General features: G+C 45.8%; 1 protein-coding gene across 2 annotated transcripts in view; it reads left to right on the forward strand.

The window, feature by feature from the left end:
• The window catches only part of PLXNA2 (plexin A2), a 298,684-nt gene that overhangs the window by 186,018 nt on the left and 96,301 nt on the right, over window positions 1-16,365 (forward strand). For both annotated transcript variants that reach the window (XM_006834051.1, XM_006834052.1), the window contains 4 exons: window positions 7,287-7,387; window positions 10,823-10,946; window positions 13,417-13,570; window positions 14,314-14,410. In XM_006834051.1, coding sequence (XP_006834114.1) covers window positions 7,287-7,387; window positions 10,823-10,946; window positions 13,417-13,570; window positions 14,314-14,410 — 476 coding nt within the window. The remainder of the gene's footprint in view (window positions 1-7,286; window positions 7,388-10,822; window positions 10,947-13,416; window positions 13,571-14,313; window positions 14,411-16,365) is intronic.

Consider the following 16,365-nt stretch of genomic DNA (forward strand, 5'->3'; position numbering starts at 1 on the left):
GGGGCTGGGGTGCCCACTAGCTCAAGCACCCCTATAGTCACCAGAATGGAAGTGCGCAGACAGCAAGGGACCAATCCCTTGTTCTGTCTCTTGACTGGAGCGTTTAATCCATTTACATTCAGTGAAATTATCAATTGGTATGAATTTATTGTTTTCATTTTTCTGTGTGTATGGTTTTTTGTTTTGTTTTTGGTGCTGTTTGATTCTTTGTTCTGCATCATTTTCTATGCTGAGTTCGTTTTGTTTGTGTGTTTTCATTTTCATTTTTGATGTGTTACTAAATCTTTCTGATTGTCCTCTTTTTTTGTTTTGATGTGCAAGTATATTATTTTTCTTTGAAGTTACCATATAATTTGTTTATTTATTCCCTGCTTGAAACAGTCTGTTTTATTGTGAAATCTCCTTGACTTCCTTGTCATTTGGAACTTCTGTATCTACACTGTTCCCTCTTTTTGCTTTGTGGTTGACTTCATTACACATTGAAGTCTTGGTTCCCTGTTTTCAGTCTTGTAGGTTGGTTGTAGTCTAAATATTTCTATATCTGGATTGAGTTCTGGATAATGGTATCATGTGTGTTAATTTCAGGTTATTGTCTGCTGTTGTTGATTCTCAGTCCAAAAAAAACCCTGTAACATTTTTTTGTAAAGTTGGTGTGGTCATTACAAATTCCTTTAATTTCTGTCTATCAGGAGATGTCCTAATTTCACTGTCCTATATGAGGGACAGATTTGCTGGATATGTGATTCCTGGTTAGCAGTCTTTTTCTTTCAGAGTTTTGCATATATCTCTCCACTGCCTTCTTGCCTGAATGGTTTCTGCTGCGAAATCAAAGCTTAGCCTTACTGGTTCTCCTTTGTAGTGAACTCTTCGTTTTGCCCAAGGTGTTCTCAGGATTCTTTCCTTGTATGTGATTTTGGAAAGCTTGATTATGATATGCCTTGGTGATTTCTTTTGAGATCTATCTTGTTTGGGGTTTGTTCAGCTTCCTGTATGCTTATCTGCTCATCTTTCATGATGTTAAGGATGCTTCCTTCCAACAACTCTTCGACAATTTTGTCTGTGCTTGTCCACTTCTAAGATCCTAGTATTAATCTTCAGGTTTAGTATTGTTTCCAAATTTGCATTTATTTTGTCTGTTTGCTCTTGTAGTGTTTTCCTGAATTCTTCTTAAGTTTGTATTGTATTCTCTTTGCTTTCATTGATCTTTCTATCAATCCTTTGAATGTACATTCTTTTGAATTCTTTTTGAGTTAGTTCCATTACTGTTCACTCGTCAGTCTCCCTCTTTCGTCATCTTTGCTTGGCCTTTCCTCCCAACAAGCACTTCATCCACTTCTCTAAGCTTTCTTCTGAATTTCAGGGTGGCAGAATTTTCATCTGTGTCTGTTTTATTTTGTCACTTATATCTTTGTTGTAGAGGATCTGTGTAGTATGTGTGCCTAGTCCGCCATCTTGCTGGAAGTCATCTATAGGGTTTGTGTTGGTTGATTTAGGTAGCAGATCACCAGGCCTTTCTTCCTGGTCTTTATCTGGAAATTCCACAGAAGCCTATTCAGCCTCATAGCTATTGACAGTCCTCCACTGACAGATGGATGTGGCTGCACGTGCGGTGCATTGACAGGTAATTCAAACCTGGTCCTTTCACGTGGAAGAAGAGAATCCTACACCAAATATCACTACCCCCAATTTCTCTCTAGGCATACAGTATTCCCCAAAGCACCTCTTACTGAGTCTTAAGAAAGTGGAGTTTCTCCTATAGCCCCAAGGCAGAGTTTTATATTTCTTCCTCAGTCCAGGTTCTAACATTTAAAGACTTCCCTAAGGAACTGAAATGATCTATATCAGTGATTCTCAACCTTGCAAAAGAAACACCTGGAGAGCTTGTTAAAACCCAACTTCCTGGACCTCCTACCCATAGTTTCTGTTAGAGTAGATTGGTCTGAAGCCCCTAGATTTTCATTTGTTGACAGATGGTGGCAACATTGCTAGTTCAAGGACCATACCTTGAGAACCATTGTTCCTTAGTATACACAGGGCCACCTTTTAGAGATCCTCTTGGCTAAGGAATGGGCAACTGGAAAATAAAGACTCCATATATTCCAGCTCTGTGATCTTCAAAGTTCTTCCCAAATTGGTTCAAACGTGCATTTCTACTCTGAGACTCGTTTTTGCCCTAACTTTTGGTTTTCTTGGGAGCACAGTAACTCCAAAGGATAAGCATGACTGTGAACTACAAGGTCCACAGTTTGAACCCACCAGCCACCCCTCAGGAGAAAGATGAGGGTTTTTGCTCCCACAAAAATTTTTAAAACTCAGAAACCCTAAACAGTATCGCTCAGAGTCAGAACCTACTGGATAGCACATAACAACAGCAGCATGGTTTGCTTATGTGGTTCTTTCTGCCAGGAATATTCTTTGGCTTTATCTTCATCTGTAAAAGTAGTATTTGTCTTTCGAGGCCCAGACACCATACCACATCTTTCAAGAAGTCTTCTTGGATTCTCCATGTAGAACACCACTGTCCAATAAAAATATGATGTGAGCCATGAATGCAAACCACAAATCACAATATGTAATTTTTAAGCTTTCTAGCATCCCATTTAAAACAACAACAACAAAAAAAAAATGAAGCAGATGAAAGCAATAGATTTTATCTAACCCAAAAATATATGGGAAATGTTATCTTTTCAATATGAGTCAATCTAAAAAAAATAAAATTGAGATGTTCTGCATTCTTTTTCTGTTTGTTTTGGTCTTCGAAATCCAGTGTGCATTGTATACTCTATGCAGATGCGCACATTTGAGGTGTTTCAATAGGCACATGATACTAGTGTCTGCCTTACTGGGCAGCTCAAATGTAGAGGTACTTTTTCTTTGCTCTTTCAATAATTCTCTTAGAACACATAGCGCTATTTTTGTTCTCATTGCTAGTCTGTTTGCAGCTTGAAGGCGATGGATGTATTCTAATGCTGCTGTTTTTTTGTATTCCCTTGAAGTGCCTAGGACTGGTCTGGAACTTGGTCTGAATGTAGAACATGCTCAATTAACACTGGTTGATGAGTGAATAAAAACACCTAGATATAGGAAAGAAAAAGGAGGACGGCGGTATCATCTAACTTGGAGTTATCTTCTCCCAGTCCCTGTGGTATTTCTTTCCTTTGGTGTGTGTATGAGTATTGGATCTTTAGGGAGATCATCTAATTTTACAACACCCTCCTCTTATAAGTTTCCTGTTTTGCATTGCTCTTCAACTCAATGCATTTCAAAAAAAAAAAAAAAAAAATCCCACCAGGAGAGCCCAGGAAACAGGAAAAATAGTTGTGCTATTGGTTTCATGTTTGGAGAAGGACAGGGTTCTCACTATCTCCATGGCACTTGGCGTGAAAGTGGGCTTTGTTGCTGGAGACACTGCTCCCATTCAGGGCCCCCTTTCCCAGCTGCTGAGAGCCGGGCTGTGTTTTGACAGACGGGCCAAATGCAATGCAGACAGTTGTTTTAATTTCCAGCCAGATGCAGACATCACTCACAAGGAGCCCGAAACCCAAGAAAGGGAGGCCGGGCACTGGACTACTGCTCTCAGACCTCAGATGGTGGGTTGGAGGGGGCCAGCGGAAGCAGACCAGGCAGCTAAGGTCACAGATATCCTGAAGGGCATGCTGGAAGAGCCCCCTGGCAGCCACCTGTCAGAAGGTGCTTCTTATCAGCATGCAGGAAATCAGTCAGGGCTCAAGTGTGGTTCCTTCAGCTCATGTGAATCACTCTCTGGCACGTTTGGTTCGATGCTATCTTTTAACTGTGCAGGTTAACAAAAATCAGAAACAGAATCCTGGGATGTTGGAATTGGAAAGCCCTGGCGTGGCACTGTAGGTTAAGCACTGGACTGCTAACTGTAAGGTCAGCAGTTCAAACCCACCAGTTGCTCCTTGAAAATCCTATACAGAGTCACTATGAGTCAAACCCAATTCAAAGGCACTTAACAACAACACAGCCTTAACCCTGTTGGCACAATGACTAAGCTCTCAGCTGCTAATTAAAAAATCAGTGATTTAAATCCACCAGTGGCTCTTCAGTAGAAAAGAATGGTGATTTGCTCCAACAAAGATGGTACTCCTGGTGGGATTTTTTTTTTTTTTTTTTTTTTAATGCACTGAGTTGAAGAGCAACAGGAAACTTACAAGAGGGGCTTGCAAAATTAGATTATCTCGGTAAAGATCCAATAGCACACCGTAACAACAATGCAGACTTGCATTTCAAACATACCAGTGACCATGAAGACAGCTCATGACCGCACAACGTTTTGTTCTATAGTACATAGGGTCTATTAAGATGCTCAGCTGCTAACCAAATGGTTGTAGGTTCAAGTCTACCCAGAGGCACCTCAGAAGAAAGGCCTAGAGATCTACTTCCAAACTATCAGCTGCTGGAAATTCCACTGAGTACAGTTTTACTGGGGTCGCCAGGAGTCAGAATCTACTTGATATCAACAACAACATACACCGGGTCGCCATGAATTGGAGCCAACTCAATGGTTACCAAGCAGCCTTCGCAGAAACCCTATCCTCACTGCCCTGGTGGAGCCTGTTTAAGCCATCAGCAGTGGGAGTTTCTTTGTGAAGCCAGGTCTGTTGTGTTATTGGGCAACCCTCACTTCCTTACACGGCGTCCTGGTGGGGCGCTGTGGGTTAATGCGCTAGACTGCAAAGTCAGTTTGAACTGCAAGATCGGCGGTTCAAGCTCACCAGATGTTCCTCGGAAACCCTATACGGGGTTGCTATGGGTCAGAACTGACTCGATGGCACTTAACAACAACAACAACTTCTTTATGTTGCGCTTTCCTGAAACTGTTTGCTCCGGAGTCCTGTTGGAGCCACACTGGTGGTTGGTGCCATGGTTAAGTGCCGTGGAATCGACTCACAGTGACCCTGTACAAGGTTTCCAAGGCCATAAATCTTTACGGTAGCAGAAAGCTTCATCATCCCCCACCCCCACCCCGCCCCCCGAGAAGCAACTGGTGGGTTCGAACTACTGACCTTTCGGTTAACAGCCCAACAACCAAAGTTGTTTAAAAAGTTGATCACGTCAGTTGTTATGGAAAGTCCTTGTAATGAAGACTGATAAATACTATGATGTGGTGAGAATCAAGAGGGGTCCCAACAGAGAAAAGTCAAACTCCTTGGACTGACACTTAAGACCTTTTGTGATCTGGCCCCTGCTTAAAGCTCTGGCCCTGCCCCCATCCACTGTACACCTGACATTCAAGTTATCTATGCTTAAGGAGACCTGGTGGTGCAGTGGTTAAGCACTTAGCTGCTAATGTAAATGTTAGTGATTCAAACCCACTAGTCACTCCATGGAAAATAAAGCTGTGATAGTCTGCTTCTGAGAAGATTTACAGCCTAGGAGACCGTCTGGGACCGTTCTGCCCTGTCCTGTAAGATTGCTATGAGTCAGAAACCAACAAGTGTCCATCTGTGTCCGTATTTACCTTGTTGTTGTTAAATGCTATTGAATCAATTCAGACTCATAATCACCCTGTAAAGTAGTTTCAAGGAGCTGGTGGGTTTGAACCGTCAACCCTGTGTTTAGCAGTCCAGTGCTGGTCCTATACACCAGGACTCCTGAATCTGTCACTCTTCCTTTTCAAAACTCACCCTCAGTGGCCTGACTTCTTCCTCCCAACAGGCTGCACTGGGTGCCCCTCCTCTCAGCTTCCCTGGCCTCCAGGGCTCACACCAGTCCCAAGCGATGCGTGCTCAGCACACTACAAACAATTGTCGGCTTGTAATGACTGAGTCCCACTGGACTGTGGGCACTGCAAGGATGGGATGCTGTTTCTCTCTAATACATAGCAGGATTTTCTGGCCTCTGTGTAGCTGACATCTGGCAAACAGTTGCAGCCTGGACTGTGTTAGGGTTCATCCAGAGCCTCTCAGGAGGGTGCTGTAAAAGGCATCGGCATCGGCAACTCCTCCTCCCTGAACTGCTGGACCACGGGTTATGTTTTCACTGGAGTTCACACATCTAGTAGGTGGGGGACCTCTGTATCCTAACAAATGAGAACCCATTCTCAGCCTAGCAGATGTTTTTGCAGCCCAGCAGCCTCCTGCCCCAGCTAGCGACACATAGCTAAGATATAGCAAATGGAAGACTTCAGTCCTCTGTCCCCTTTGCCTGGCCTTTGTTGTCACACGTGCTGGGCAGGTGGAAGTGAGCCACGTGCAAACAGACTGTGCTCAAGTCCCTGCAGGGCCCCACTGGGAAGCTGGGAGGAGTTGGTAGAGGCTGTACTCTCTGGGAGACAGGGTCCTGATCTGCAAATGCATACTTTCTCCAGCAAGACAAAATCAGACGGGCAGCTTGTCTCCATGGCTGTTCCCATTTAGCCAGACTTTTCAAAGGATGGGAGATTTACTAGAGAAACTGAATGCAGACATCAGAGAATGAGATAATTGTACCCAGGTGGTATATTTGCTTGGATGTTAAGAGACTGTACTATACTATGAATATTATGTGGTGGGAAGAGTTTCTCCTTCTCTTCCCTGCTCAGTGTTCTCTATGCAAGCAGGATGCTTCAGCCCAAGCCCAGCTGAAAGCTCTTCAGAGATGAATTTGTGCCACTCAATAGCCTTTCAACAGAATGAACCATTTTTAGCACTTGGGAGGACTTTAGTGACTGGCAGAAGTAGATTGGAGGGTTTGTTTCTACCTTTGGCGAACGTGGAGTCAGCTACTGGTCAAGTTCAAGTCCACCCAGACGTACTTAGGAAGAAAGGCCTGGCAAAGTCCACCCTTCTGGCCTCTGCTTCTAAAAAAACAATTACTAAAAACCTCTATCAAGTACAGCTCTACTTTGACACACATAGGGTCTTCATGAGCTGGAATCAACTCAGTAGTAACTGGTTTTTGGAGTCGCTGGATGGTACAAATAGTTAACAAGCTCAACTGCTAACCAAAGGATTGGAGGTTCTAGTTCATGCAGAAGTGCCTCAGAAGAAAGGCCTGGCAATCTACTGAAAAATCAAGCATTTAAATTCCCTGAGCACAGTTTTACTTTAACACAACGTGAGGTCACCATGAGTCAGGTTCAACTCTACAGTAAATGCTTTGGGACTTGTTTGCTTTCTGGCAAAGACAAGAAGACACCTTTGGTTTGCCACCTTGCCAACACATTCTGCAGAGCTTCGGGGAGGTGGCAGTGCCAGTATGAGTAGGTGTGGGTAAGCCTGAACACACATCTGTAAAGGAGCCCCAGCCTGATCTCACCATACTTTCTCTCTCTCTGCCAGGTCATCAGAGTCCCCGTAGAATCATGTGAACAGTACACTACTTGTGGGGAATGCCTGAGTTCCGGGGACCCTCACTGTGGCTGGTGTGCCCTGCACAACATGTAAGTTTGGGAAGTCCTGAAAAAGGACCAGGTGATTTTCTGGGCATGTTGATGGGGGATTTGACAGTGGTTTGGCCTCATGAGCAGTACAAATTCTCATCATGTTTCAGAGTTTTGTTTTGTTTTTGCAAGCGCAGAGCCTTAGTGTCTCTGGCTCTCATTTTACTTAAAAATTCAGCTCTCCCAGCTGCTCTGAAGTCAATGCCTGCATCCTTGTCAGACCAGGAAAGAGCAGTATTGTTGGAAGAACTCACAAAAGAAGCTCAGGGGTCTCCAGGTTTCCCCCAAACCTTCTCAGTCTAGTCTGAAATAAGTGCCTGCAGCCCTAGCATTGGGAGGCTGGGACCCCACTTAGTTACTGTGGGTGGCCCTGGAGGACCCCACTGACAATTCTGGGCCTCTGTTTCCCCATCGCTAAATAGGGAGAATGCTTTCCTCAAAGGTGAATTGTGAGGATTCAATGAAATAATAAATGCTTTGGAAATACCGAAGCCCAGAAAAGGCGACACAAATCAAAATAATTATTATGGGCTCTGTACCCTTGGGAGAACCCTTCTGGCCTCATTATTTTATGATTCCAAGAAGTCCACATCTCACTCCAACTGGCCTCCCATTTCTATTCAGATACATGCCTGCCATTGAATACCAGCTCAATAGAAATGCAAAATCACACTTAAACTTCCTCATTCACAGAGCCCCAGAGGGGAGGGAAAAGGGTAAAAACCCCGAAAGGCGGGAGCCGGCTAGGAATTCTGTTGCCCAATGGAGTGGGAAACTCCATGGCTCCGTGCCAGCCGGCAGAGCATCTCCAAGAAATGTGCTGGTTTGGGGTGGAGGCGGAGGCAGAGGGCCAGAGTTCAGGGTCCCGCACAATAGCTCTTGGCTTCCAGTCTCCGTAGCAGGTGTTGGGAGGACTCAGTAGGGAGGGAAAGAAGCAGGCGTCTCACAGATGTAAAATCCGGACTGGATTCGAGCCCATCAACACTGGGCTTTCCGCTTGGGTTTGAAGGTATGAGATTCCTCAAATGTGTTATAAAAATGCTTTTGTCAAAGCCCTGGCAGTGAGTCTGCATTTAGACCAATCAATTGATCAAGGTGTTGTTGCCACCTATACTGCAGAAATGGTGGGGTGGGTGCAATTGGGTTTGTTTCAGAAAGGTTGATTTATGGGCTAGCCAGCTCTCTCCTCAAGGGTGTGGCTTCCTCAGAAAGTCTCACAGCCCCCATCACTGTATTGAAGTGTGTCCTGAGCTACCTGCACACTCATTCTACAGGGGTCACCCACTCCCAGCTCGAGTGCCTGTCAAAACTTCCGGAATTGTAGAACAGTATAAAATTATACAGTGGACTTATCAGGTATTCAATACCGAGAATATCTGCTCTCCTCAGGTTACTGCGAAAGGCTATAAATCTACCCAGGCCTCTCATCACCCACCTAGTCTAGGTCTGTCTGTGGTGACTACTAGAACGACCAGCCACATCGCAGTAGTCCTAGATTTCCTGCGTCCTCTGACTTCCTGCCCAGCATCAGAGGACCCTTCTATATGCCAGGGCACACCCCTCATTCCAGCTGCCCACTTATTAAGAACACATGGGGAGTAAGATTTCTCCTGTTCACACACAGAGGGTTTTTTTTTTTTTTTCTCTTCTGAGCCTTCTCCACTCCCCCAGACCTTTCTGTGATTCCCTCCCACCGGTTGCTGCCAGCCTACCTCAGGAGCAGGGGAATGAGGAGATGGGCCTGCACTGGCAATCTTAAACTAAGGCAGAGAGGACAGAGGGAGACTGCTGAAGAGCCTTTGGGTCTGGGGGGATTTGAAACCTTCCTGTCTCTTCTGTATGCCTCGCTCTTGCAAGTGTGTTACTGTCTCCCAGGCTATTTATCTCTGTTAGGGCTGTTGCCATAAATAGTATGATAAAAAAGAGCCATTTCAGTGAGTCAATGAGATAAAGGCTCCAGTCAAGAGCTCACTTTAGAGCTATCTTAAGGATTCACTTAAACCTCAATAATTCTTTTCTTTGACAGCATTCATATTTAGATCCATTATGTGCCTGGAAAGGAAGAAGGGGAGGGACTTGGGGGCAGCCAGGGTAGGAATCACTGCTTGATTGTGGAATCTCTTGACGCCCTGGTAGCTGTTTGGATTGGAGAAGGACCAACCCTGGAGTCTGGTCCTGGGTGACAGGGCAGGCATCAGCCAGCCGCTCCTGTAGGCGGGCCTCACCATGTCCACCTGCCTTGGTGGGCATGTGGAGGAGTCTTGAGCCAGAGATGAAGATGTCGGAGAAACGGCCACATAGCTTTCTGACAAATGCCGCCCTGCCTGCGACTCCTTGTCTGTCTCTGTCTGCAGGCATTATTTCACACCACAAACACTTATTTAAAATATACCATGTGACAGGTAACATATCCCAATGAATAAAACATGGATCCTGCCCTCAAAGGCCCATTAATCTAGCCACAGAATCACAGGCACATTGTCCCACACAGTCCAGACCCTTTCTTGTTCTAGTCAATTACCCTGGAAGAGAATAACAATAACATTGCCCAATAATAGTAATATTGATAGTAGTGATATATGGACTAACACTAATTGTTGTTGTTGTTAAGTGCCACTGAGTCGGTCCTGACTCATAGCTAACCTGCATAGGGTTTACAAGGAGCTGCTCGGGAGTTTGAACCGCCAACACTGCGGTTCAATACTTTATCCCCCAGCGCCACACCAGGTAATGTGCCCAGCCATTAAGTACTAACTCATTAAACCCTTACACCAACCCTAGGCGGGAGGGAGGTCATCATCATCATCTTCATTCCCATTTTACAGTTAAGAAAACTGAGGCACAGAGATTACGTACCTGGTCCAGGGGAACACAGCAAGTAGGTAATACAGCTGATGTTAGAACCAGGCAACCTAATTCTAAAGCTCATATACTTAGCCTCTTGCTAGGCTACCTCTCAAGTTTCCCAAACTTTCTCACTCACTCATCTGGGCATCCCACCCCTGTGTTGTCAAAGGTTATTCTTTATATATTAAGGAGCCCTGGTGGAGCCAATGGCTAAGCATTTGGCTAGTAGCTTGAATCTACCCAGTGGCTCCATGGGAGAAAAGATCTAGTGATCTACTACCATAAAGATTACAGCCTGGAAGACACTAAGGGGGAGTTGTACACTGTCACATGGAGTGGCTATGAGTCTAATTTGACACTGTGGCACCCAACAATGACACCAGCATTCTCTCTGTGTAAACTTAACAGGATGATGCCCATTGCCTCTTAGTCTGCCCTGGGCTGCAATAGAGATTGTGGGAGTCACCAAACCCACTAGGATAGTAACAGCCCTAATGAGCCTCAGGAGAGTAAACACCTATTACTTACCCCCAAAGAGCAGTGGAGCCAAACAGATGGCCTGATCTCTTGTGAATCTGTTTGCGGCAGGTGCTCCCGAAGGGACAAGTGCCAACGAGCCTGGGAACCCAATCGATTTGCTGCCAGCATCAGCGAGTGCATGAGCCTTGCAGTGCACCCCAGTAGTATCTCTGTGTCTGAGCACAGCCGCTTGGTAAGTAACTCAGCGAGGAGCCGGGAGCACGGAAGGCAGACGTGTGTGGGTGTGTTCCTTTAGCACGTGCACCAGTATTTGTAAATTGATCCGACTTTAAACGCTCCCAACGTTTATGTTTATAGAAAACCTATAGTAACTCCTGTTGAAAAAAAAGGCAGTCATTCTCCATATTCCCTGCAAATTCATCACCCATTGATCTGTGTTGTAAATTTGGCTTTTGCATTTAGTAACAAATATCTCTGATGTAATCCAATCCAATACCAAATAACACATTCTTTGGTGTGTGCTGTGCTTGCAATCTTCCCCTTGCTACAATACCCTCAAGGAAACCTTCTATTTTTATGTTAGTATGTGAGAGAGAGAGAGAGAGAGAGAGAGAGAGAGAGAGAGAGAGAGAGAGAGAGAGAGAGAGAGAGAGAGAGAGAGAGAGAGAGAGAGGGAGGGAGGAAGAAAGGGAGGGAGGGAGGAAGGAAGGAAGGAAGGAAGGAAGGAAGGAAGGAAGGAAGGGACTTAAAGAGAATAAAAGATTCCTAAACCAAGGAATATTGTACCTGTCAAGGTACAACCCAAAATATTCCATGTCCTCAAGCCCTGCACTATTTCATTCCAAGACTTCATTCACAAGTGTTAATTATAGAACCTTAAACGATTTGGGTTCATTCATCACCACCAGGAAGTTTCAGGATGTTTGGACTCCAGTGGGGCTGAGGGAACAACCATGGGAATGTGTGCCTATGTCTCTTGGCTACATGGGTCCAAACAGGAGCAGGAATTCAGTGGCAAACACATGGATGAGAAGATTATGCAATGCCCATTGAGAGTGGGAAGCCCACTGAAATAGAAGGAAGACAAAGCAAAGACAAAGTGGGTCCTAGGCAGTCACCATGTTGTTTTCACCATGAACCTCCCAGAGCTCCTCCTACAGCCCGATGGAATCAGTTATGCTTCTCAGCTACCTCATGCCTCTCAAGTCCAACTCACAGCAACCCAATTGAACAGAGGATTTTCAAGACTGTGATATTTACAGAAGCAAATTGCCTCATCTTTCTCCCATGGGGAAGCTAGTGTGTTTGAATCTCTGACCTTTTGGTGAGCAGCTGAATGTTTACACACTGAGCCAGCAGGATTCCCTTTTAAATGCCATCTTGGAGGCCTGGTGTGGTGCTGTGGGTTAATGCCCTAGACTGCAAAGTCAGTTTGAACCTCAAGGTCAGTGGTTCAAGCTCACCAGCCGCTTCTTAGAAACCCTATTCAGGGTCGCTATGGGTCCAAATGATAGCACTTAACAACAACAAAAACAAGGTCTGTAGTGGACACCTGGCATAGTACTGTAGGGTCAGCATTGGACTGCGAACCACAAGGCTGGCGGGTCAAACTACCGACTGCTCCTTGGAAACCCTAGACAGGGTCGGAACCAACTCGAAAGCACTTAACAACAACAACAACAAAACAGGTCTGTGTTATGTGTACAAATCCATTTAAAACTGCTGTGAATTTGGAGTAGCCTTTTGCCAGTGGGCATTCTCTCAATCAACAGTCATTCATTGTGTCTCTGATGTTTTTCACATTAAAAGGAGGGTCTTCAAACTTGAAAGGATAGACACCACTCTCCTAGCTCCTTGGAACCCATGTGTTGGAATCCTTGTTCTCCACTTCTCAGCCTTTCTCTTATCCCCTCAGCCACTCCTGAACCTACTTTTTCTCTCAGGGGAAAGCTGCAAGGTAGTTAAAAAAGAACACCAAAGGGACAGAGAAGAAACCCACCAACTTGGCAGGCAACTCTGATTGAACGCGAGGGTGGGAGCTGACCCTTCCACCAACCTGGCAAATGCCTAGTAAACCACGAGACTGATGAAATGGATCCTCCCATGAGCCAAGGCAAAGGCCTTGTATGTGAAGGGCTCAGCCCTTGGCTCGCTTTCAGATTTGAGCAGAGACTTGCAGTTCAATTTTATATGCATCACAGAAGCAGCAAGGGTCTGAGATGAATTTTGGTACCTTTCTACCAGAAAAATAGATAAATAGCATTGGTCCTGCATCCACCTGGAGTTGCTGGTGGTGCAAATGGTTAACATGCTTGGCTGCTAAGCAAAAGTTTGGAGGTTTGACTCTACCCAGAGGCACCTTGGAAGAAAGACCTGGCAATCTACGTCTGAACAATTAGCCATTGAAAACCATAGGGAGCACAGTTCTACTCGGACACTCATGGGCTTGCTGTGAGTTGGAGTTGGCTTGATGGCAGCTGACAGTGATAATGGTGCATGTCCCTAACCCGTCCCACTGTGATTGTGGTGTGTCAAAGTCAGAAGACTACCTAGACTGGCATGACTCTGTGTGTGTGTGTGTGTGTGTGTGTGTGTGTGTGTGTGTGTAACATATGAAGTCAGGGGAGGTTAGTGAGTAAGCCGGTAATGGCAGGGCTAGGGCTGGAACCCCAGCCTCCTGAGCCTCTTTTCTCCTTCCACAGCTCAACCTGTTTGTGAATGATGCTCCTGACCTGTCTTCAGGAGTCTCCTGTGCTTTTGGGAACCTGACTGAGGTAGAAGGACAGGTGTCTGGGAGCCAGGTCATCTGCATCTCACCTGGGTCCAAGGATATCCCTGTCATCCCCCTGGATCAAGGTAAGAAGTGTCTACTGTGGAAGTCTTCTTACTACTTCTCCATACCCCAAGAGGCGAGGACATGGGATGGGGGTCACAAATAGCAGGTTCAGAAGTTGCCCAGCTGAGCTTTTCTTACTTAAAACACTAATGTTATTGTTATGTGCCGTGGAGTCGGTTCCGACTCATAGTGATCCTGTACAGCGTTTCCGAGGCTGTAAATCTTTACAGGAGCAGAAAACCTCATCTTTCTCTACGGAACAGCTGGTAGTTTCGAACTGCTGGCCTGGAGGTTAGCAACCTGATTTGTAACCACTACGCTACCAGAGCTCCTTAAGACACTAATAAGGGTTTATAAATTCCGGAAGCAGGAGCCCTCACCTGCATGGGGGGTGAAGTCTTGCCAGACCTCTCTTCTCTTCTGGAAATGACTGTCACTTCACTTGCCAGTGGATTCTGACCATTGGAGACTTGGGGTGGTTCTGACCTAATATTTCTGAAGGTCTTTCAGTAACTGAGCCTACCTGTCTAAGAAGGCTAGTGGATCTGTGGAGTCTGATTTGTTATTTTCTAGGGGTTGACTGGGTCTGAGTGATTGGCAGGTGGTAATCATTAGAACCCAAGGGATTCTTTTGGGAAGAGAAAGACGGATTCCCGCAGTCCCATCTAGCACCGGGCCCCTCAAGAGCCCTGGAGTGGCTTAGCAATTTACACCCAGGTTATCCACTGGGTCCCCAGGATGTCACCTCCTTTATCTTTTTCAGACTGGTTCGGGCTAGAGTTGCAGCTGAGATCCAAGGAGACAGGGAAGATTTTTGTCAGCACTGAGTTCAAGTTCTACAACTGCAGTGCCCACCAACTGTAAGCATTGATCAGAAAGAGTCTCACCCTGAGTCTGGGTGTGGGTGGCAGTTTCCCTCAGTTGCACACTCCTTCCATATAGGAACCAAGTCTTATTCACCTCATGGTCTCCCTGTGGGGCCAGACACATTTTCTGGAAGACAGTAAGCACTCCTTAATCATTATGAGGTTAAACTGATAGCATTTGATCTCCACAGCCTCTGATTTCATCCAGGTTCCCTGGGCCACCCACACTCTCTTACACCCTACCCCCAACTTTCAAGCCAAGACAGTAAAAGAGAACTTGAAAGGGAAAAAAAAGGTCATGGTCCAGCGACCCTAAGAAAAGTCCTCCATGTTAGGCCAACTGATGGTGGTTTTGAAGGCCTCTGAGATTGGCAGTGAGTGGAGTTTGGGCACATCACTCATGACCAGATGAAGGGGAGACTCAGAGATGTAGGAGTCAGCTGTGCACACAGTTACACACAAAGGAAAAGTTAGGGTATGAGGAGACTAGCCTCTCTCATCACACAATATAAGGGCCTGGGCTGGGGAATGAGAGAGGAGACTTTAGCCACATCTTCAAATCCATCCTCAACTTTTTAAAGAGAAGGTTGAAGCCAGACCAAACTACTCCGGAGAGTCTTGGGTCCAGCCCTGCTGACCACCAGCGATCTCCAGCAGCTGAATGCTTTTACCAGTTGATGCCAACAAGCTATGAGACCTTCTGGAAGTGTAGAGCTTACAACGGGGCCTTCCTTAAGTCAGAAGCAGGGCCAGGAGTAGAAGAGAAAGAGCATCAGTGCTTCTTCTCTGCTGTTCGTTTCCAAAAGAGAAACAGAGACTTCATCCACAGAATCTGGGACCTCTTGCAACATTTGCTTTAAAGGAGAAAACATAGATCTCTACAGTGGGGCCACATAAAGGTCATGGAACCAGTGTCCCTGGACATTCACAAGGGGAGAAGCCAAACAATAGCTCCATGCCAGAGGGAGCAGAAATTGAGACTATTCCAAGGACTCATCTTTCCCGTGGCCCAGGACAAGAACCACTTGGTGTTGATGTAATAAGGAAAAGCTCTAGGGCATCAGTCCACAGGGTCCAGGGTATGATGAGTTCAGGGATCAAGAAGGGGAGGGGATCTCTTTGCAGCTAAGCCCTAATTGAAATCTGTAGCTTTTAAAACAGACAAGCCCCTCCTCTTTGGTCTTCCTGCCGTAGTTCTAATGTCTCTGCAATTGTCCTTGGTGGGATAAGTGAAAAGATGTGCTGAGAAATACAGTGTAAGTGGGAAAATGTGCTGGCAAGAACCCAGGCAGTGTAGTAAGTGCTTTGAGCTCAGATGCTCACTAACCACTGCATTCAAATCCCGGCCAACCCTATTTTAGGGGAATGCAAGCATCAAACTAAGGTGTGCCTGACCCAAGTCATGGTATTTTCAATAACCTCATATGCATGCAAAAGCTGGACAGTGAATAAGGAAGACCGTAGAAGAATTGATGCTTCTGAGTATGGTGTTAGAGGAGAATATTGAAAGTGCCCTGGGCTGCCAAAACAACCAATAGATCTGTTTTGGAAGAAGTACAGCCAGAGTGCTCCTTGGAGATCAAGATGGTCAAACGTTGTCCCTCATACTTTGGACATATCGTCAGGAGGGACCAGTCGCTGGAGAAGGATGTCATGTTTGGTAAGGTGGAGGGTCAGAGACAAAAAGGAAGACCCCCAGCGAGATGGATTGGCCAAGTGGCAGCATTGATGGGCTCAAGCGTTTCAACAGTAGTGAGGCTGGCCCAGGATCAGGCAGTGTTTCCTTCTGCTGTGCGTAAGGTCGCGATGAGTCGGTACCGACTCGATGGCACCTAACAACAACAACAAGCATCTTGGAGAGAGACCCTCCCACTCTCCTCTCAGACTCCCGATACAGTAGTGGTAGCATCCGTTGTTGGTGAGAGCATCTTCGTTTCCATGGAAATTCG

This window comes from Chrysochloris asiatica, unplaced genomic scaffold (genome assembly GCF_000296735.1).
Source record: "Chrysochloris asiatica unplaced genomic scaffold, ChrAsi1.0 scaffold00009, whole genome shotgun sequence".
Classification (NCBI taxonomy): domain Eukaryota; kingdom Metazoa; phylum Chordata; class Mammalia; order Afrosoricida; family Chrysochloridae; genus Chrysochloris; species Chrysochloris asiatica.